This window comes from Mustelus asterias, chromosome 17, assembly GCF_964213995.1.
Source record: "Mustelus asterias chromosome 17, sMusAst1.hap1.1, whole genome shotgun sequence".
Taxonomy (NCBI): domain Eukaryota; kingdom Metazoa; phylum Chordata; class Chondrichthyes; order Carcharhiniformes; family Triakidae; genus Mustelus; species Mustelus asterias.
In genome coordinates, this window is record NC_135817.1 from 30,603,605 (window position 1) to 30,628,095 (window position 24,491).

Below are 24,491 nucleotides of genomic sequence, written 5' to 3' on the forward strand. Positions count from 1 at the left end.
CGCTTTTTTGCTGCAGTGCTGCCCTACTTCTCTATTTAGAATGAATATGACATGAGGTCTTTCAGTAGAAATCTCCTGTGGAGACCAGAAAGAACACTCGTTAAATAGCAATAATCTCCACTCGAACGGAATGGACAATCACTGGAGTATCAAACAGAAAATATTTTTACTTCTCCCACTCTTTGGCAAAAAAAAATCACAATTTGCAGCAATCTGTATCTTAGGGAGAAAATAAAATATTAATTTAACAGCAACTGTTTTCCAAAACACATGTTACATTATTTCATTTATAACTACATAGAAACCTAAAATTATTTTGGTTCATTTACCAGACACTTACTGTTATCATCCCATCCAAGAGCCCTGACTCAGCTTTGGGTGGTGCTTGAAGCCGTTCCATGGACCACTTGTCAATAATAGATGCAACACGTGGATTGCCTATATTTAGGAGGCGAAACCCTGTCATATTGACACCACTGTATCGATAGGGGTCCAGGTTCAATGCAAACAGATCCTGCAAGAGATTGACCACAAGGCAGAAATTTTAATTGACAATTACACTCTACTTAACAATGATAGATCATAGGGTAAAAATTACTAGATGTTTGTTACAAAGTGCAGGGTCTTGCTCTTGGGTAGGGTGACAGCATTTCTGGTCATTACAACCACTGGAATGTTGTTTTAAAAATACTCAACATAAATTGACAGAAACATAAACAGCAACCAAGAGATAACAACTGCGTTCATTTGAATGAATGCATTTGCTTTAATTAATACGTTTACCATTGAGTTGACCCTTCAGTGCCCTTTTGTGCTCAGATTCTGGTTACTTGAAGAGAGGGAACAGATATGCTCGGTTCCCATTGGAAGAATGAGGTTAGAAACAGATACACAGATATTCGTTACTTCACTCGCCAGTAATGTTATGTAATGGAGGCTAACTTATATTTGACACTATTGTAGATAACTCAGATCAGACAGTCCTAATGGTTCCAAATCAAATTTTACAGCCTTATGGGAATCAGCAAGATATGAATGACATCCAGGATGCTGTTAATCATTTGATGCAGTACAGATTGTGAGCCATCCCTAATCTCTGTCAAACTAACACTCCAAGCTGAAGGTACGCCAGCTGCTATGTTAGTCAAACAAGGATGAAGTGCAAATTGTATTCAGCACTTAGGTTTCCTTACCCAGCAGTGAGAGAAAATTGTAAATCAACACCGATAGTGGCTTTGCATTTTGGGTCAGGACCCCAACATTGGGGTCAAATACAGGTCTCGAAGCCACACCATGTTGTGAGCAGTCACCTGACATCGACTGTGCCTGGTTTGGCCAAATAGTGGCCAGAGGGTTTGCTTGTTATCCAATTCAGAACAGCAAGCAGGCTCCTGAAGCTGGAAGGCTAATAGGAGGCTCTCCAGGGAGGAAAGAGTGGCAGCCTGCCATTGCAGGAAAGGATGATGTGGACTCATGGTGAGCAATCACTGAAACAACTATATGATGACATCAACAAGTTCCATCCCACCATCAGACTCACCATGGACTACTCTCCGGATCGGTTGCATTCTTGGACACACGCATCTCCATTAAGGATGGTCACCTCAGCACCTCACTGTACAGCAAGCCCACGGATAACATCATGATGCTCCACTTCTCCAGCTTCCACCCTAAACACGTAAAAGAAGCCATCCCCTACGGACAAGCCCTCCGAATACACAGGATCTGCTCGGATGAGGAGGATCGCAACAGACACCTCCAGACGCTGAAAGATGCCCTCATAAGAACAGGATATGGCGCTCGACTCATCGATCAACAGTTCCGACGCGCCACAGCGAAAAACCGCACCGACCTCCTCAGAAGACAAACACGGGACACGGTGGACAGAGTACCCTTCGTCGTCCAGTACTTCCCCGGAGCGGAGAAGCTACGGCATCTCCTCTGGAGCCTTCAACATGTCATTGATGAAGACGAACATCTCGCCAAGGCCATCCCCACACCCCCACTTCTTGCCTTCAAACAACCACGCAACCTCAAACAGACCATTGTCCGCAGCAAACTACCCAGCCTTCAGGAGAACAGTGACCACGACACCACACAACCCTGCCACAGCAACCTCTGCAAGACGTGCCGGATCATCGACACGGATGCCATCATCTCACGTGAGAACACAATCTACCAGGTACACGGTACATATTCTTGCAACTCGGCCAACGTTGTCTACCTGATACGCTGCAGGAAAGGATGTCCTGAGGCATGGTACATTGGGGAAACCATGCAGACGCTACGACAACGGATGAATGAACACCGCTCGACAATCACCAGGCAAGACTGTTCTCTTCCTGTGGGGGAGCACTTCAGCAGTCACAGGCATTCAGCCTTGGATCTTCAGGTAAGCGTTCTCCAATGTGGCCTTCACGACACACGACAGCGCAGAGTCGCTGAGCAGAAACTGATAGCCAAGTTCCGCACACATGAGGACGGCCTAAACCGGGATGTTAGATTTATGTCACATTATCAGTAACCCCCACAGCTTTCCCCCTGATCTTGCAGAATCTTACTAGCTGTTCTGTCTGGAGACAATACACATCTCTTTAACCTGTGTTTAATGTTCCCTCCACCCACATTATCTGTATCTTTAAGACCTGGCTGGCTGTAGAGATTTGCATTCTAATTAGTATTCTGTAACTTGATGTTGTGTCTCTGTGCACTATTGGAGAACAGATTTCCACTCCATCTGACGAAGGGGCAGCACTCCGAAAGCTTATGGTATTTGCTACCAAATAAACCTGTTGGACTTTAACCTGGTGTTGTGAGACTTCTTACATTGCAGGAAAGGGACAGAGCGGGTGCCTCCATCTTGAAGTGTCTTCTCAGCAACATCAGAATTTGAAATAAAAAATGGCCACAGTTGCCAAGTCATCTTGAATCCCCCCAGAGTTTGGCATTGAGAATCACAGCCATGAAACCGCCATACCCCTGACAGCACCAAGGGCCTAACTGGAAGATTCCAGTTGGCCTTTAAATTATTTTAACATGCTACCTGCCAATTCCAGGTGGGAAGCTATGATTCCCCGCACACCCAACCCAGCCTTGCCTTGAGGAAACTAGCTCGGGAGTGGGATGGTGCAAGCAAACAGCCCAAAATTACCCCCCTGCCTCCATTCTCACTTCCGCATCACATTTAAAGTCCTGCTCCACTCCCCACTCCCCCCGACACCATACCTGTGGTAACGTCAGCCACAAAATGTAGTTGAGTGCGTTAATAAATTCATACTGCTTTATATATAAAGTAACATTGGAACATACTACAGAAAGAACTCAGGGTGAGGAGCAGCAGCTCGTATACCGATCCCTCATGGAAGACTAAGCCGGCGAAACCCACACTACCAGTGACGTCACTCCCCGCATGTGCACAATCGTTACAGACATCAGCAAATTAAACAAAAAGATGCTTAAAATAACATTCTGTAACACTTCTCCCCCTCATAAGGATGGAAAACCAATGAAACCAATGTCTTAACTATGCTTCAGTCTTTCAGCAACTTGGCAACTATATTGTGATCTGCGCAATACCACTGGTGACAGTGTCAACTCTGGTGATGCTTGATTTAGTTCAGCTGAACATTTGGATGCAGGAGTAGGTTGAGTATCTGTGCATGAGTGTCCCTCTCCTGAAGTAGACTCCACTGGAAGACAATAAGAAGCACTACTTTAAGCCATGAGTTGCAAAAACTTGGCGTAGTTTCTCTATGGTGCAGGGAGCTGTAATATTGCTCATGATGTGTGCTTCTAACCACCTGGAATGTGCATCCATGAAAGATCTTGCAAAATCATCATGAAGTAGATGAGGGCAGTGCAGTTGACATTATCTACATGGACCTTAGCAAAGCATTTGACCAGGTACCACATGGTAAGTTGTTGCATAAGGTTAAATCTTACAGGATCCAGGGTGAGGCAGCCAAATGGATACAAAATTGGCTTGATGACAGAAGGCAGAGAGTGGTTGTTTATCAGACTGGAGCCTGTGACCAGTGGTGTACCTCAGAGACCGGTATACTTTCTCTAGTATATTCCAATGTTTCTTTATATGTAAAACAGTATGAATTTATTAACACACACTCAACTATGTTTTGTGGCTGACGTTACCACAGGTATGGTGTTGGGGGGAGTGGGGAGTGGAGCAGGACTTTAACTGTGATGAGGAAGTGGGAATAGAGGCAGGGGGTAATTTTGGGCTGTTTGCTTGCACCATCCCACTCCCAAGCCATTTTCCTTGAGACAAGGCTGGATTGGGAATGCGGCGGACACAGCTTCCCATCTGGATTTGGCAGGTAGCATGTTAAAATAATTTAAAGGCCAACTGGAATCTTCCAGTTAGGTCCTTGGCATTGTCAGGCGTATGGCGGTTTAATGGTAGTTGCTGGGTCCACTGTTATTAGTTATTTATATTAATGATTTGGATGAGAATTTAGGAGACATGGTTAGTAAGTTTGCAGATGACACCAAGATTGGTGGCATAGTGGACAGTGAAGAAGGTTATCTAGGATTGCAATGGGATCTTGATCAATTGGGCCAGTAGGCCAATGAATGGCAGATGGAGTTTAACTTAGATAAATGTGAAGTGATGCATTTTGGTAGATTGAATCGGGGCAGGACCTACTCAGTTAATGGTAGAGCGATAGGAAGAGTTATAGAACAAAGAGATCTGGGGTACAGATTCATAGCTCCTTGAAAGTAGAATCACAGGCAGACAGAGTGGTGAAGAAAGCATTCAGCATGCTTGGTTTCATTGGTCAGAACATTGAATACAGGAGTTGGGACGTCCTGTTGAATCTGCACAAGACATTAGTAGGGCCACACTTGGAACATTGTGTTCAGTTCTGGTCACCCTATTATAGAAAGGATATTATTAAACTAGAAAGAGTACAGAAAAGATTTACTAGGATGCCAACGGGTCTTGATGTTTTGAGTTATAAGGAGAGGCTGGATAGACTCGGACTTTTTTCCCTGGAGCGTAGGAGGCTTATGGGTGACGTAGAGATCTATAAAATAATGAGGGGCAATGTCTTTTCCCAAAAGTAGAGGAGTCTAAAACTAGAGGTGAGAGAGATGTCAAAGGGTCCATAGGGGCAATTATTTCACTCAGAGTGTGGTGAGTGTCTGGAACAAGCTGTCAGAGGCAGCAGTAGAGGCGGGTACAATTTTGCCTTTTAAAAAGCGTTTAGACAGTTACATGGGTAAGATGGGTATAGAGGGATATGGGCCAAATGCGGACAATTGGGACTAGCTTAATGGTAAAAACTAGGCGGCATGGACAAGTTGGGCTGAAGGGCCTGTTCCCATTCAGTAAGCCTTTATGACTCTAGAAGTCTCGGATGATCAGGCCACTCCCAAGGATATAGTGGTGCTGATGCGTCAGCTTCTGGTTAAATTGACACACACAACAGGATTTCATTTTGTTCTCCAAATCTTGATCCATATTAGGCCACCAAACGTATGACCTGGCTAGACCTTTCATTAAGGAGACACTTGGATGTGCCTCATGGACTTCATCCAATGGCCAGGGGGTAGGACAACCACGCTGGACCCCCAAGGAATGCAACCATCATGCCGCCTTTCCGCCTTGCATATAGTCTCAGCTCATTATCCTCTACAGCCATACGCCATTCATGCATCAGGAATTTCTTCACCTTAGGCAAGATAAGATAAGATCCCTGTTTGTCCATTGCTTAATTTGTTTAGCACTTACTGGAGAATGTGAAAGTCCCTCAAGTAAGAAAGTTGTCTCCAGAGGGAATAACACCTAGGTTGGCACATCAGATAAAGGAAGATGACCCAGTGCACCTGCATTTAATCATAGAAATAATCATAGAAACCCTACAGTGCAGAAAGAGGCCATTGGGCCCATCAAGTCTGCACCGACCACAATCCCACCCCGGCCCATCCCCACATCCCCACATAATCCCTCTAACCTACGCATCTCAGGACACTAAGGGGGAATTTTAACATGGCCAATCGACCTAGCACGCACATCTTTGGACTGTGGGAGGAAACCGGAGCACCCGGAGGAAACCCACGCAGACACGAGGAGAATGTGCAAACTCCACACAGACAGTGATCCAAGCCGGGAATCGAATCCAGGTCCCTGGAGCTGTGAAGCAGCAGTGCTAACCACATTTGCATTGTTCTTTTCTGCCCTGTACACAATGTTATTAGTAGGATGACGATGTGAGAGCCTAGCACTGTATTCTCGCTGAAGCCATCGGAGGAATGCACTTAGATTCACTGAAAAGACTTAACAATGGCTTGTGATCAGTACATATATGAAGTACGACCATATAGGTGCTGATGAAACCATCTTCTAGCGAAAACAACGGTTAGACTTTCCTTGTCTAACTGAATATCCGATCTTAGCTGTCGTCAGTATACTTGATGCAAAACCAGTTTGTTTTTCTGACCCATCCTCCATCATATGAGAGGGTACTGCCCCAACACAACAAAGCACAATAAGGCAGAACGAGTTATGTGTCTTGATCAAAAGGAACTAGCAGATTAGTTGATCTTAGCAACGCTTTCACACCCTTGAAAGATTTCTCTTGTGCTGGCCTCCACTGCCGTTTGGTTTCTTTGTAAATATTAGATACAGTGGAGCCAACACTGTTGAAAGGTCTAGCAAAAAACTTCCATATTAATGTACCATACCCAGAAATGACCTGAACCCTGACACGTTCTTGGGATTTGGAGCTTCCTTAATAACTCAAAACGTTTTCCTCCACAGTGGGTGGACCCTGCCTTGTGATTCTGTGATCTAGATATTCCACACTTGGTGTCTGGAAAATGCATCTGCTACACTTCAGGTGCAGTTATACCTCTGAAAACCTCTAACACTTGGGGCCTTATTTTACCATTTTGATTCTAAATGCTGGGCCAACTTGAAGCTGGGAGTGTTTCAGATCTGACTTTTAGACCCGTTCTCAGGTGCCCCCATTCGTACTCTGCTTGAAAATATAGTAGTGATTCCGAATCACACTGCAGAAGCCTGTGGGCAGGGCTTAACACGTCTGAAATCCTGCAGCTCCGATCAGCACCTCCAACTGAGCATACGCATAGAAAAAAATGATAGAATGCAGCTCCCTAGCCACATCCCTCCTGACCAGCTAATGCCCCCCCCCGACCCCCACAGACATTGCCCCACCCCCCCACAACATGACTGACCCCCTATCCCCCCCAGTCCCCCGCCACCCAGACCGATGACAGGCCCTTCCCCCCTTCCAATCGCAATCAGAGTGGCAGCGGACCCCCTTCCCCTCCCCCCCCACTGACCTCAGGCAGAGTGGCAGTGGACTCCCCCCCCCCCCCTCCCCCCCCCCACTTATCTCAGGCAGAGTGGCAGTGGACCGCCCCAGCACCCCCCACCCCCCTGATCTCTGGCAGAGTGGCAGCGGACCCCCTTCCCCCTCACTGATCTCTGGCAGAGTGGCAGCAGACGCCCCCTTCCCCCTCACTGATCTCTGGCAGAGTGGCAGCAGACGCCCCCTTCCCTCGCACTGATCTCAGGCAGAGTGGCAGCGAATCCCCCCCTTACCCCCACCCCCCTGATCTCAGGCAGAGTGGCAGCGGGCCCCTTTTCACCCCACTGATCTCTGGCAGAGTGGCAGCAGACGCCCCCTTCCCCCTCACTGATCTCTGGCAGAGTGGCAGCAGACGCCCCCTTCCCCCTCACTGATCTCTGGCAGAGTGGCAGCAGACGCCCCCTTCCCTCACACTGATCTCAGGCAGAGTGGCAGCGAATCCCCCCCTTACCCCCGCCCCCACTGATCTCAGGCAGAGTGGCAGTGGAGCCCCCTTCCCCCCACCCCACCGATCTCAAACAGAGAGCCGTTGGAAACCCTCCCCCCCCCCCCACCCACCCAAACCAATCTCAAGTAGAGAGCCTTACCTCCTCAGTAACTGGAGCGCCCAAATCGGACTTTTGTGCAGCATGTCTGTTTCGCGCTGATTCTGGACGGCAAACATGGTGGTAAAGGGGGGAGACCTAGTAAGGTTGGACGTGCAGCCTATTAAGTCAACTTAAATGCATGCAAATGTATTTAAATGCCCATCGTGCCCGTTTCGGGCACGGTCCTGATCGCGGCCATTTCTGGGCCTTGGGGTAAAGGGGGAACCGGCGTGAAGGGGGTCGCGGATTACGCTACTCGCCTCCTGCCTGACTTTACCAAGTTTTCATGCCCGAAAACGGGCGCAACTTGATGGTAAAATCGGGCCCTTGATCTAGGTTGCTGAGGTGCTCCTCAGTTTTCGGGTAATTAAGATGTCATCCAAGTAAACGGGGAATGCCTTGTAACAGATTGCCCTATGAAAGATCACTGGACTGGAGGATATCCCAAAAACCAGAAGATTGAACTTGAACTCGCTGCCACTCTGCCTGAGATCAGTGAGGGTTGATCTTGACGTATTGCTTTTGTCCTCCTCTAGTCAGAGTTGCTGGTAGACATGACTCATGTCAAGCTTTGATAGGTCTTTTCTTCTGCAAGGGTTAAAAACAGACCTTGCACCCTCGGCAATGGGCAAGCGTCTAACTTGGAAGCCTGATTAATGGTAAGCTTGTGATCTCCACATGTGCGCACAGGACCATCTCTTTCAAGAATAGGGACAACTCGAGCTCCCAATATGAGAACTGAATGGACTCAATGATTCCAAAACCTTTGTAGTCACCCAGCTCCTCCTCCACTTTGCCTTTCATAGCATAGGCACCGTTCTGGGCTTGAAAAAGCAAGGAGCAGCCTGAGGATCTGTGAACAACTGAACTGTAGTGCCATGCAATGTACCCAGTTCATCCTTTAACACCTCAGGGTATTTCTGGATGACATCCTCTGTCACCTGTGTGCGCTTAATCTCACCCCAGTTCAACCGAATTTTTCTGATGCAGTCACACTAATAAACTAGGTCCTTTCCCTTTTACCACCAGGAGACATTCTTTTGCTTCTTGGCTGTTGTTCGCAATGTTCACTCACAATCAGGAGAATTGAGCCATTTTAGCCTCATCTGCAATTCCATTTGCCACGAAAAAGTTCTAACCTTTCCACATATTCAAGATCAGTCCCTATTCTCTTCCACAAACTCACTGATAGTCCTGAACATTGCCACGGTGCTGCTAACTTGTTTCTTCGGTAAAACCCACGAGAACCTGTTGGTTTGAACCCTAGAACTGCCTGCAAGTCTTTGTGCTACCTTGCTGATCGTTGAATTGTTCTGTTCCGCTTATTTCTCCATTTCTTTTTTAAAGTGCTGTTTTCTCCTCCTCACCAAAATGATGTGATATCCTCAGCCACAAAAGGGAGTCGAATATTCAAACTGCTTTATAAATAAAGAAACGTTAAAATAAAATACAGCAAAATTTCAGGACAAGGAAGAGCAGCTCGTACACACGTCCCTTGTCAAACCTGCAAAGCCTGCAGTACCAATGACGTCACTGTGCACAAACGTTACAGACATCAGCAAATGCATTTCAAATAAGATGTTTATTGTAACACTCTATAACAGTACCCATTAAATTAAGCTGCATAGCTTGACTCTAATGTTAAAGGCACATTATTTACACTGTTTTGTACAGTAGCCTGATAATTCTGTCAAGAGAAATTCTAATCTAAACCTCTTTGCATCACCGTTTGCTGTGTTATTGTTCAAAAAATGGACAGTTCTATAATATGCTTCCTTGAAGATCAGAGATCTCCAATGACAACATACCATTGTTGCAACACAGTTTATTCCTTGACCATAAAGTCTTGGGGATTAGTTTGCACTTATTCCTCATTCCAGCATCATGGCCCTTTCTCTTTCCAGTTTGAAGAGAAGGCATTTTCTCCTCTGTAGCATCATATTGTCGGGTACTAGGTGGTCAGGTGTTGTGGTCAGTGCTTACAATGTAGTACCTTTACTTGCCATGATAAATTCTGGGGGAGGTGGAAGATTTTGGAATCTTCAGTAGTTCAATCTAAACTGTGAAGGCACACGTAGAATGACACTTTTTTGGTCCAAATGTCATAAATGTAAAATATGACTGTTTATGAAACTGGGGAGCCTTGTATTTTGTATATTATGAATAATGCACTTTATAAACTAATAGACATTTACCAGATCAGACAGTGCTTCACCCAACATTGTAGTCTTCAATTATATCCAACCACTCTCCACCAAAGCCTGCAGGTACTTTCAGTCCCCTATAGGTGCCATTTCTTGCAGCACTTCAATGTGCTCTTCTTGGCTCTGTTATGAACATCATTAAATCCTTCTTGGCACCAATCCAGGAACTGCTAGATATTTCATTCAGCTTCTCAGTAACCTCATGCCCATGTTCTGTGGTTGGGGGCAATGCAAGCTTGCACTAATTATGCTCAAACTCTTTCTTCACTTACATTATCTTTTTTTGTACGAATGGCACCTTCTCTGGTTGTGGTGCACCCATGTTATCAAAGATGAGGGAGAAAAAGAGTCAAGGTCTCCAGCAGTGCCAAACTATTGTTGCCACTCAGATAGCCCATGTGGTAAAGGATATAACTGGAGTGAGTTTTTGTATGCTTACAAGCTAGCATTTAGAGACGCACATTTGATATTGTGCAGCTCCAATCCAATAACAACAGTTTAAGATTGTTCCTCTATATATGTGCACAGGTAAATCCCCAGGCATTGAATGCAATTAAACATTCAGTTAATATACAATTACCAGTTATCATGTGTAATGCCAAGATCTTATTGATCAGAAATTAATGCATCATTTACACATTATTACCAAAATTACCATACCATCCCCCCACAACCAATAATTCCCAACTCTCCCTCTATGCTATTATTAAGTGCAGGGCTGAAATCCCTCATGATTTCTATCAGTCTCCTGCAGAAACTCTGATGCGGGACGAGTAGAACAACCTGGGAAATAACAGTCATGCCAGGTCTCAGGAGTTTGAGATTTTTCCAATCTGAAAGGCCAGCTTGATTGCTGAAAACGTATTCGTCTGACAAGGAAAATGGCTTGGAGATGGAGCCATGGGCAAGGATGCCCTAGGCCAGATGTTGCCACTCCAGTGGCAAAATTTGGACTCTGAGAAGTGAGGCACACTTCATATTGAGGTCCCAGTCCAAGGAACCGACCTGGATGTAAAGAAAATAAGATTATTTCTTTAAATTTCTTTGATTGTTTCCTTCAGATAGAGAGCCATGGGGAGCATCGTTGAGGTCAGAGGGCCCATGAGGTAAAGCCCCCTTTCCTGCAAAGCTAAATGGGCATTAGTGTTCTTTTGTATATGAGGCAGATTGGCACTGGAAGGGAAGGATGTATGGGCAAATTAGATGCCCTTTCACTTTTCTGCACACTCAGGGCTGGTGGGCACCATTAGGCAAAATGCCAGAATTATTATCCGAAAAAGTTGGGCCCTCCCCATTGTCGTGAAGATTGCTCTGCCAATGCACAATATATTACCAAAAGTTAGCAGCCTCAGTTTAGCTGAGAGAATTTTAAGGAAGGTCAGTTTACAGAAAATCTTCATCCTCTCTTTTTGTTGTAGAAAAGTCATATGTGGATTTTGTGCTCAGCACACTGGCAAGTGGAATTTTTTTCCATAATCTGACTGGCATCAAACATACTGAAGTCAGTAATAGTGTCAATTAAAGTTTAAGTTAAAACTTTCTCTATTCTGGTTTAACATATCCATTTAACCAGCCTGAAAGTATCAGCCCCAGTTACATCAGCGTGATCACTTTTTGTGCTCTACAGTTCATAACCTCATGCCCATTAAAATCAACGTGATCAAAAGCACAAATTATGGAGCCAGAAAATCCAGCTCATTATTTATTCGCTTCACTCCAGTCATTCTAGTGGCCCTTTTGTTGTGAGACTGTCAACCAAGTGACAAATTCTGAGCGGTTTGGAGCCATGGACTCACACCTACAAAGAGACTATCACGACCAATGCTGACAGCTGGCTATAGCAGGAATCCTTCAATCCATTAGTTTGAGCTGCAATCAAATGCAGATTATAGAATTAAAAAGTCAGTGTGCCAACACTACACCACCCCATTTCCCAAGACCAATGCAACTTGTTAAACCTTTCTTCTCAATCACAGAGCTTGCAGAAAATTACTTTCCAAGTGCATTAATGTCTATTAATTGTGTAATGGTAAATATTTCTATATTTATGCTTGAATGTTCAATTTCTTGCGTTCTTGCAAATGAACACAAACCAAAACGTAAAGCATAAATACTACCACAATTTTCAAAGGGTTAACATTGACTGCGATCACTGGTGAAAAATTCCAAGTGCCTGTCAAAAATGAAAATAAGCCTTTCTGGTGGCACAAAAATACGAATGATACACAAGAATCACCCTGTAATTTACATATGTTCTGACAGGACTGCAGGTTATTTATGTTTCTTCCAGAGGTTGGGCTAGTATTCTACGTGATTTATTACAGAGAGATTGAGCCTGTGCTGATGATCAGAAGGGTGTCAATATATCACTCTAATAGGTTTAAGAGCAACATATGTAGCAGTAATATATCACCAAATACATAGCTCCTTGCAGTGCACATCCTGGACTAAGATATGACGATATGTTATTTATGGCCAATACGAAGCACTCCAAAATGAATACCACTAGTTATATTTTAAAAGAACAGGACTAGATAAGAATTTTCAAATGTTCCTGATAGAGACATTGTCCATTTATTAGGTTAGTTTGCTGTATATTAATAGACACAATGCAATAAAAAAATGTTCCTTAATGAATTATAACTTGTAGCTTTACAAGAAGAGGCTACATGGCTGAATCCTGTTTAGCTTACCACTGACCATGGGGTTGTGTGTGTGTCCAAGATGTATCAGGGTAAGTAGAGTTCTGTTGGTGCAACCCTAGATACCAAAGTGGGCAATACTGATAAAAACTTTGCGAAATAAAATGAGTTATAATTGAAAAAAATACAATTCGCCCTGTACAGCCTCATGTGTGAGGATGAAGGAATGGAGGTTTATGAATGTCAATGCTCCACAGGGGACAGTATTGATCATTGGTTTGAGTGTTAAAGCACAGGGAGATACTCAATCTGCAGACAGTATGGAGCAATTATTTAATTTCCATACTACTGATGAGTTCAGCTTACCTCATAATATATAGAGTTAGGATGGGACTGTGACAAAAATAGATCAGGTATGCATTCCAAAACAAACAGAAAGATGCCCCTCTAATTTAGACACCAGTCTTAAGGGGACAAAAATTGCTTCAAAACTTACGGTGAAAATTAGGAGTGAACTCACATACATTAAGGCTTGGATTTTCTCTCTGGGGCCAGAATCTGAGACTGGGATTGTTTCTGGGACTGGAACTCGCCCTGGGGGGAAGCAATGAAGCATTGTGATCGTCACAGGGATGGTCCTATAATTGGCCTGGAGACAAGCTCACCATTCAATTAAAGATGACAGCTGAGTTTTCAAAACTAGAGGGCTGATCAAGGGCTTTTCAGCTTGAAAGGGGCAGCAGGCTGCGATGTAAGGTAAGAGATGGAGGCACACTCTCCAACTTTTTAAAATGGCCTTTGCCACCACTATGGGCAGGGCCTCTAAGGCCGTCTGTAGCGGGCCTCATTTAATTGGCCTCAGGTGACTCTTAATGAGCCACGTTAGCTACCTGCTGTGAATGGGTGGGGTCTTTCTGCTCTCAATTCCACCTCTATAAATTGGCCTGGAGGTGAGTTGGAGCTGAGGAACCAGCATGCAGACCGACGACACTATTCTTAGCTCCCGCCCACCTCTAATCCTACCCTTGGCAAGTGCTGAAAATCCTGCTCTATGTTCCTACCCTTTGGAATATTTGAATCATTTCAGGATGGGCTTGGATTGGTGTATAATGGCACTGTGCTAATGAGGGAACTATTCAATGTGGTTCTTGTCATTCTCACCTTGTCATTGCGAGGGGCATTATAGAACACTTCAAATTTAAGAGGTCAGTTCCCTGTTGCAAACGATCAGAGAACAACAATTCCAGCTGCATCTAGTCAGTTTGAAAATGGGGACAATTTTTAATTTAAAAAAAAATCAAGTGGCACCCCAGTTGTGCTTAAAATGTCCCAAATACCCACCTGAAATATATAATTGCTGCAATCTTGGAAAATTTGCCATGGCCAAGAACACAAATAGCAGCCAGTGGGGACTGAGGGAGATGGATATTTAGCTCTCTTGACAGAGAAATAGTGGAGAAGTAGTTTGGAAGGAAATGTATTTACCAGCACAACTTTATCCCAATTTTAACTTTATATCAAAATTGCAGATTTGTTCTATGAATCTTGAGGGAGGGCCCATGTTAATTCAGATTATGTGACTTGTTAATTGACCAAATCTTCAGGAGTACAGGCCAAGATCCTGGTTTGGATCACTAAGTGGGCCCTAAATCTCCCGCTTTATGGTCAGCCAATATGCTTGGTCTCACATGTAATTACCATTTGCCAATCTGAAATGGTGCAGAGCTGAAAAACAGTGGCAGCCTAAGGAGACTTTGGGGGCTGTAGATCAATAAAATTTCATGATCAGGTACAGAAAATAATTAAAAAGCCAAATAGATTGCATGCATTTATGTCTAGAGGACTGAAATACAAGGGAGTAAATGTCAAGCTATGCAAGGCCTTGATTCCGCCAGATCCAGAATACTATGTTCAGTTCTGGGCGCCACACTTTAAGAAGGACATATTAACCTTGGCGGGAGTACAGGGTAGATTTACCAGAAAGATAAGTGGACTCCAAAATTTAAATTACAAGGAGAGATTACATAAATTAGGATCAAACTAGGGGAGGGACCTTATGGCCCTCCCCGGGGGTGAGATCCTCAGTTCCCTCTGAAGTCAATTCCCACCAAGGGTTTCCTGTCATGGGATAGGGGTGGCCATGCAAAACGCTGTAGACTTTGTCAAGACTGGAAGATCCTGCCGGTGGCTAATGCCAAGCTGTCTCCACCACGGGAGTGGGAGGGGCTGAGTTGGAAAATTCCAGCCTAGGGTTGAATTTCCTGGAATTTCTAAGAGTAACGGGTGATTTGATTGAAATTTTCAAGATAGTAAGGGGAACTGAGGAAAGATAGAGAGAAACTACTTCCATTGGTTAGAGAATTTCAGACAAAATAGGGCATGGGCTAAAAATTGGAGCCAGGCTGTACAGGAGTAAAGTCAGGAAATACTTCTACATATAAAGCATGGTAAGGGTTTGGAACTCTCTTCCATAAATAGCAATTGATACTAGTTTAATTGTTCATTTTAAATCTGAAACTAATCCATTTTTGCTAACTAAAGGTATTAAGGAATATGGGGCATTGATGGGTATATGGAGGTAGGTCACAGATCAACCCTGATCTCATTGAATGCTGAAACATGCTTGAGGGGCTAAAAGGCTGATGTGGTTCCTATGATTCTATAACTGCTAGTTATTTTTCAACATGGGCAAAAATTATTTAAATCCAGTAAGTGCCGGTAATTGCATTTGGGGACATTTAAAGAACGGATCTGTTTTAATCAGAGGAATCAACTGGAGTCTCCAAGAGCTATCATTCAGATTAGCTCCTGAAGTTGTAAGGAGTACCAGGAGAAAATAAACACTGGTCCTGCAGATCTGCAAAGGTTGCATCTTGGTGAATGTTCAAGATCCACTGGTCCTGGATCTTCACCAAGGATGTCATCAAAGAAGCCAGAACATGCCCCAGTAATTGTCCTGAGCCAGTGCAAAGCAGGAAAGACTGCTTACTTTAGCCCCCCTCAATCAACCCATCCACCCATCCAAAGTGAAATATATAATTACAAATCCCCTTATCAAAGCTTCAAACAAAAATTGGCTGGCCAAACCTTTATGAGTGCAGGTCAAGATCTTGATGTGGACTCCACATCAACCAGCTCACCATTCATCAACCAGTCAGTATTCCTGGTCTTCACTATGTCTAACATACATTGACCCAGTTACGAAGTGTCAGTTATACCGCCCCACTGTTCTAAATTTGTTGGTGACTTATCAGGAATGGGAGGAAGCTCTATCCCATCAGACTATCCCAGAAACTTGACAGTAAGTCCTAATCTGGTGTCTCAAGGTGGCAGGCTCGGTTGCTGGTCCTTCTGGCATTCTGCTGGAACAGTGGCGCAGATTCTTCGGGCCACTGTGAACAGCATTTTTATTTAGAAAAGAATGTTTTTGCATTCAAACGTTAATCTTTTATATTTTCCCTTTCGGCGAGCAAGAAATATTGCTGTAATTTATTCATTTGTTCATCTTTTGTTGAATAAATTCACTTAATAGTTTCAATCTAAATTGCAGTGTCACATTGTTGTATCATAGCACATCTTGAGAGAGGGACAGAAAGATGCTTTGCAGGCATAGGGAAAATTCTAACAGCTCAGGCATATAATAGAAAGGGTGCTCTGTTCATTATCCTGAAATTATAATTTTACTGAGAGCTACTTGGATATCAAGGCTGGCAAATGTACTTGGGAAAGATTAGTAAATCGGAATTCACCTACTAGAATAATCCAAGACGTAAAGCATAAAAAGGAAGAGAAGACTCAAAAATATAATTACAGTGAATCTATGTCTTTTGAGGGTTAAGAACAAACTAAACCTATTGTTATTGCATGCTGCTAAATTACTGGTGAGAGGAAAAGTCTCGTCAGCATTATGGTGATGAAGCCATAGATTAGCAATGTTGAGTTCATTAATTCCAGCATTCCTGATGTTTAAATAGACCTTGCAACATTTCACAAAGGCTCATATGCATGTGTGGTGTGTTCCCAAATCTCATTCAAATCCTGCATTGCAGCAGAAGCTGCAGGCTGCTTGATTTTTCTGATAAGCAGTCTGCTACTAAACTCAGTTACAATGACTACACTGGGTACAAGATTCAATGCTCTGCTTGCACTGCAGTTGGCTGCAGAAGACAAGAAATGGACTACCTTTGAAGTAAGGTGATGTACCACATTCTGAGAGGTCACATGGGTGCAAAGGTTTTCAGGCCTACTGTCCCAGACACAGTTGTTGAGAATCCTGTGCTAGCTATTGCAGATAAACAATGAGGGCTATCTTTTCGATGAAGATATCTGGACACAATCAGAGATCTGCCAGTTGCATTGCCAAAAGTCATAAAATGGTCCTCCAGTTGCATTTATCAGCATCTGGGAAAGAACTGGCGATACATAAAATATCGGCTGTTTGCTGTCCACAGATATGTCAAGGATGTGATAACAGAAAGAATGACTTAATTCTTTTCACTATTGACTATTGGCCGCGGCATGGTGAAACACTGATTAGCACTGCTGCCTCACAGCGCCAGGGACCCAATTTCAATTCCGTCCTTGGGTGATTATCTGTGTGGAGTTTGCATGTTCTCCTCGTGCCCTGTGTCTGCGTGGGTTTCCTTCAGGTGCTCCGGTTTCTTCCAACAGTCCAAAACTGTGCAGGTTAGGTGGATTGGCCATAGTAAAATTACCCTTTAATGTCCCAAGATGTGTAGGTTAGATGGATTAGCCATGGTAAATGCATGGGGTTACGGGGATAGGGCAGGGTAGAAGAACTGGGTAAAATATTCTGTTAGAGAGTTGGTAGGCCGAATAGCCTCCTTCTGCACTATAGGGATTTTATGATGTACAAAGTAATTGACCATAAAACCATAAGATGTTGAAGCAGAAGTAGGCCATTTGACCCATCAAGTCTGCTCCACCACCACTCAATGATGACTGATCTGATATGAAAGTCCTCAACTCCATTTTCCCGCCTTATCCCCATAACCCTTGATTCCCTTACTGATTAAAAATCTCTCTATCTCAGCCTTGAATATAATTAACAATATAGCCTCTGAAGTTCGCTATGGTGAAGAATTTCACAGATTCACTACGCTCTGAAAGAAGAAATTCCTCCTTATCTCTGTCTTAAATGGCTGGCCCCTTACTCTGAGATTATGCCCTCTAGGGCTAGACTCTCCCACAAGAGGAAACAACCTCTCAGCATCTACCATGTCAAGCCCACTGAGAATCCTATGTGTCTCAATAAGGTCACCTCTCATTCTTCTAAACTTCAATGAGTACAGGCCAAACCTATTCAACCTCTCATAAGAAAATCACTTCATACCCAGGATCAACTAGTGAACCTTCGCTGGACTGCCTGCAATGCCAGTATATCTTTCCTGAAATAAGGGGAACAAAACTGTGCACAGTATTCCAGTTATGGTCTAATTAGCACCTTGCATAGTTTTAGCAATACTTCCCTATTTTATACTCCATTCTCTTTGAAATAAAGGCTAACATTCCATTTGCCTTCCCTATTATCCGCTGAACTTGCATGCTAGCGTTTTGTGATTTATGCACGTGGACCCCCAAACCCCTTTGTGCTGTAGCTTTCTGCAGTCTTCCTCCATTTAAATAATATTCAGCTCCTCTATTCTTCCTACCAAACTGCATAATCTAGCGTTTTCCTACATTGTATTCTACTTGCCAAGTTTTTGCATATTTGTTTAACCTGTCTATGGGTGAAATCTCACGAAAAGATTGCAGAGTGTTGGTTCCGGTGCGAAAAACAGAGTGGTTCCTGCCGGTGGCACCGACATGTTTTCAGGCAGAATCTTATGCCTCACTAGTAATAATTTTTATGCAACACAAGAAGCATGCCGCAATTTGCCCGCCCCGCAACAACTTAACTGCTGTGAGCTCTGGGGAGCTCTATATAAATGACTCCCCAGCACTCCTCAGAACTTGTTCCACAACCACTGCAGGGGATGGCAGCTAAGAAGACTGCACCGTGCTTTTTGAAAGAGGCCCTCAGCAGGATACCGGATGGAGTGGATGAAAGAGTCCTGACCCTCCCCCCTCGATTCCTCTGGGACTACCACCCAATGGAAGAACACTCAGTAGGTGCATCAATGCATCTCTCAGACCCTCCACTTGGACACTATAGCCACATCTCCACACATTGGTCTCTGTCAACTCCAGCAGGATGCAGCATGTGGACCCACCAGGGCACCAAATGCCTGCATGTCTCTGAAATAAAAATATCATTCAAAAATGTTGCCTTACCAGTGTAGTGAAAAAATAATGATAATACTCAGTCATCATTCCCATCGAAAGGATCTGCAAAGGGAACAAACCAGTATTAAACAAAAATAAAGAACTTGTTCTTCATATAGTACCTTTCACAACTACAGGATGTTGAAATAAAACTTCACAGCCAAGGAATTTCTTTTGAAGTTTAGTCAACATGGAAATAGCAGCTGACAATTTACACATTGTAAGATGTGACAATCAGCTGCAAATGACCTGTTCATTTGTTTTGGTGGTTTTGGCTGTGGGAAACCAGGAAACCAGGAAAACTCTTGTGCAGTTCCTCGTGGTGCAGAATTTTTTTCCATATCCACTGGAACAGTGTCCAGGTTAGAAATACCATTTGAAAGACAGCACAACACACCTGGGGTTTCACTACGAGTTGGAGAAGCCTGTTCATTAGCATAATGCTAAAACCGGATGGGCAAGCAGGGAGAGTCAATCAGGGAAGCAGCAAGCAGGTTGGAGCGGTCCATCTACTTGATGGGAGGGGGGACAGTAGATGCTCTGCAGCACTGAGAAAAATGGAGACATCAAAAGGGGCATATAATACAGTGGGTATAATACAGGGGAAGCCATGACCAATACATTGGTGGTCAATTATGTATGATGTGGAGATGCCGGCGTTGGACTGGGGTAAGCACAGTAAGAAGTCTCACAACACCAGGTTAAAGTCCAACAGGTTTGTTTGGTAGCAAATACCATAAGCTTTCGGAGCAATGCTCCTTCATCTGACGAAGGAGCATTGCTCCGAAAGCTTATGGTATTTGCTACCAAATAAACCTGTTGGACTTTAACCTGGTGTTGTGAGACTTCTTACGGTCAATTATGTAAACAGGGAAGCCAAGAGTATAGGCCAGGTGAGTAGTGAGCACATTCAGGGATGGAGCCAGGTCATGGGGTGAAAGTAAATCTGGGAGAGCGATTGGGTGGCTCAGAGGCTTCTTCACATTTGCAATGTTCAACTGCAGGAAAACATAAACCATTTTTAATATTAATTGTCAGTGTACTTTAGATCAATTACAGATGAGATTTTCCCATCCTGCCTGCCTTGCAACCAGAAATTCCAGCCCAAAGTCAATAGACCTTTGGCTGGTCCATCAAATTTTCCATCCCAATCGTGACGATTTTCATCGTGGGCATGACCGGAAAATCTCGGCCCACGTTTTTGAAACCAAAGAATTGTAGCATTTAACATTGGAAAAGACAATCACATTGCCGCTTACAAGCACAACTGGTATTGTATCCAAATATTGACATATTTATAATGAACTCTTTTATAGACAGAGCCTGACATGAATTTTGAATTAGAATGCAACAAGCCATCCATCATTTTAAATACATCACATAACAATCATTCCACAGCAGCAGTGTTCATCATGAAACATTTATTCCAAAAATAAACAATGACTCTTTCAGATACCGTCAAGTATATTTAGTTTGAAATCTCTGTTATCAAGATTAACAAATCAGCCTGGAATTGTGATGTGAACATTGGTCATTTTGCTCCCTCGGCAGCTATTGTGCTTGTGTCAGCAGTAGTGAGTCCAGCCTCGTTGAGGTCCATGAGGATAACCCCGAGTTTAAAGCTGTCACAAGAACGCTGCAAATTAAGTTGTGGTCTCGTCTGTCTGTTGTATGCTTGCCATTGCTTTGGGTTGGACCTCCTACCAGTCAGCTAAAATGTCCCATTCAAAATGCCAGCGCCTGCTTAATATATGCAAATGTGGGTTCAGGACTTAGGCCCAGTCTGAAACTCTATTTTCAACAACTTCAGCACACCACTCGTAAAATTCTATAGAAGACTCAAATCCGGGGCAGGAATGATAAGAAGGGCATTATTTCCAGTGTCATTTAAAGGCATCAGCAACTGCTCTTAGTCAAGTCACCAGCGTTGTGGGAAATTCTTTTAGGTGGCCTGATTAATTTAAAGACTGAATCTTTTCATTAAACATTTCATTTCATAAAGGCAAAAAAAATTATTCAGTTCAATGAAATTAATTAGTTTTTATTAAAATATTGAAATGTTAGAGTCAAAAACATTACAAATTAACAATATTCAGACAATTACAATAGGACAAGACAAATCTCATTTTGGCCAAAATGGGAGATCAATGGTTCCACCTACACAACTAATACGCGAGCAGGCTTTCACAAAAGATCTCAGATTTCATGCCAGAGAAGAATTGGTTATAGTTTTCGTTATCGGATTATATAGCCCAGTACTTAATTAAAAGCAATTTAATTAATTAACTGTTCTGTCAATCAAACAATGGCATGTCCTTTAATCAATCATATTTTGACACTTTCAAATATTGATCTGTCATTCGTCTGCCTGTTTTATGGAATTCTCTCCCAAAAATGGCTTCTTATGATTCAGCATTTCTCTAACCAATTTAAACCGGTTCTATTGAAGGCACCTTTACCTATTGGACTTATTCCGCTGGCTTAGATATGCATTGGCAATTTACTTTGTTGCATTATTTGTGCCTGACTAATGCTGATATCTTCCATGAATACATCTTTCATTTTAATGGCATGTCAAAAACATTTCTTAGAGACATTATTAAGATGTCACTTACATATTTTGTATTATTCTCAAACCAAATATTAAAACATTAGCTGCTAATTATCCTCATGTTGGGTATTTAGAATTAATCAGAATTCTCAACTACAATCAGTTTGTTCATTTTGGCTGCTAATGTGCTGCTTTACTGGTCTTGTCCACTGACATTACATTTTCCAGTTTTTTTTTTCTCACTGACCACATTGAAATTTTGACCAGTGGCTGCTGGCAAATGTCAGGTTGTTATTATGGGTTTGGTGACTGTTTGATCCATTGTGGCTGGAAGAGTAACAAACAAGAGTCCCAGAGCTCTGCCACTCCATGGGAAAGAGGAGTAGGAGGGAAGCTTTTGGGAAACCTCAGCCCAACAGAATGGCCAAGAAATTCATACCCGTAGATCAGTGAAGAACAGAATGTCAGGAGGCTCTGTTTTACTGATGAGATTGCCATACAGCAGTGTCCCAGCACAAGGTCAAATAGGAACCATTAGAGCATAGACATTCAGGTTAACAGACATTAAAAAGACTTTAGACACTGGAGCAGGAGTTTCAGTTCTTTCAAGCACAGAACAATGGTTAAAATCAGACTTCCTCCAGCCCTCAATCATGTGACTTTACGGTCCAGGAGGCATTCATCTAAAAGGTCAAAGTTCAGTTGACTGCTAAATTTTAAGAGAAGTCACAGAAACCTTTCATCTGGTCCACAACCAAGAATTTTCACTGTTAAGTCAAAAAGCTTGCACAGAACGACAATTCATCTCCAAAGTTGATGAATTGGGAATCCTTGTAAAAAACAGGCAGAAGATTCCACAGGAATAGCAGATGAAGGAACCATGTTTAAGGCAACAATAAACAACAGCAGTTGCCTTGTCAGATATTCCTGTTGAGAAGCCTGAACAGGAGAAACAAATCTTGTTGAGGATGTCGAGTCACATACCTCATTGACTACAAAATTCCCACCAGTAACAACACAGAGGCGAAATGAAATCCAACAAGCACAAAAAGCAGATGAAGAATATACTAAAATTATGAAATGCTATAACAATGGGTGGTCAGAACATGTTCCAAACAGTCTCATCCTGAGATAAAACATTGAGCAATGCAGACATCTCAGAGTCTGGAAGAGTTGCTAATTTATGATGGTTGGTCATACCAAGAGTCCTCAGACTCGAGGTGTTTTAGAGAATTCAGGAAGGACACCTAAGCATTAAAAAGTATTATTTTAGAGTCCAAAATTCAGTGTGATGTCCAAGAATCTCAAAATCTTGAGAGAAAATAGTTTTGAGTTGCACCACCTGTGAAATCCATCACCAAGATCAAAGAGAACCATTGACAGTATCCTCATTTCTCTCTGGACCATGGGAACATCACAGAGTGGACATTTTCAAGCTCAAGGGGAAGACATTCCTTATAGTTGTTGGTAAGTATTCCTGATAGATTGAAGTTAAACATCTTCATGGTACAACCTCAGAATCAGTCATTAATTCAATAAAAGAACTTTTATTTCACACATGGCATTCCAACCCTTGTCATTTCAGACAATGACCCACAGTTTGTGAATAAAGGGTTCAAAGATTTATAGAAAACGATGGATTTGTCCACACAACTAGTTATCTATAAGCTGATAGAGAGTTCACAAGACATATAAGAATAGTGAAAGCTTGTTGAAAAGAATAATGATATCAACATCAATTCAGAATGGTTTGGCTCTGTCAGAACTTCTGAGGGGAAGACGACTATAGACTCAACCTCCTGTCCTTCCACATATGATCATGTCATTTCTAAAAGCAACAGATATAGAAGGAGTAAGGGTGAAGAGGGATGAGTATCGTGTAAATCAAACCAGAAACTACAATCAGCACTAACACCACCAGGTGAATCAATCTGAATTTGAGGCCAGAATCAAGAAGGCCAAGAATTGAAAAAGACAAAATCTGAGATATTATCTTGTTGAGACTGAAAAATGGGATAGTGAGAAGAAATAGAAGCCTACTTATCTCTACAATCAGACCATCAGTAGAATGGACTAACTACCTATATGATCAGGAAGACAACTTGAATAGAGAACTAATAGTCTCTGAAGATTCATATATTACTTCAGAGTTCGAGAGAGAATATGGGCAACTTGAATCCAATGCAACCTCCGAAACAAGTGGAGAACAACGTTGGGGAGATTGGTGAAACCACCACAATGCTTATTCCTATGACCCAGGGATGAAGACAGAAGGTGGAATCTTACCGGCATGTCCGCCGGTACGATCCTGTCCAAGGCCAAATGGGCTATGCCATTCTGTGAGCCTCGCCTGCCCCGGAATTGGGGCAGGCATGCTGGTAAAATTCCAGCCAGAGACTTCAGGGGGAGATGTGAGATAATGTAATAAGTGAAGTAAGATCACATGATAACAGCATGGTGAGAGATAGTTAAATGTAAAGCCTTGTGTTAAATCTAAGGCAGGGAACTACAGACAGTTTAACATCTATTATTGGCAAGACGCTGGAGTCAATAATCAAAGAGGAAATAGCTGATCATTTAGGAAAGCTGAATATAATCAAACCTTGGCAACATGGTTTTATGAAAGGTAAACCACGTTTGACAAATTTGCTCGGTTCTTTGAGGATGTAACAGAGAGAGTAGGTAGAATAGATGTAGTGTATTTAGATTTCCCAAAGGCATTTGACAAGGTGCCACATAAGAGACTTGTGCATAATGTAGAAATCCATGGAGTTGGGGGAAGTGTTAGCATGGATTGAAAACTAGCTGTCACATGGAAAACAGGGAGTTGAAACAAATAGGTCCTTTTCAGAGTGGAAATATGTAAC

The 24,491-nt window shown here is 43.0% G+C and overlaps 1 protein-coding gene across 1 annotated transcript in view; it reads right to left on the minus strand.

Annotated features, from left to right (window-relative positions):
• The window catches only part of LOC144506409 (glutamate receptor ionotropic, kainate 1-like), a 367,974-nt gene that overhangs the window by 134,042 nt on the left and 209,441 nt on the right, over window positions 1-24,491 (minus strand). Inside the window, exons 5-6 of the mRNA XM_078232482.1 lie at window positions 19,083-19,136; window positions 341-514 (exon numbers count right to left, since the gene is read on the minus strand). Coding sequence (XP_078088608.1) covers window positions 341-514; window positions 19,083-19,136 — 228 coding nt within the window. The remainder of the gene's footprint in view (window positions 1-340; window positions 515-19,082; window positions 19,137-24,491) is intronic.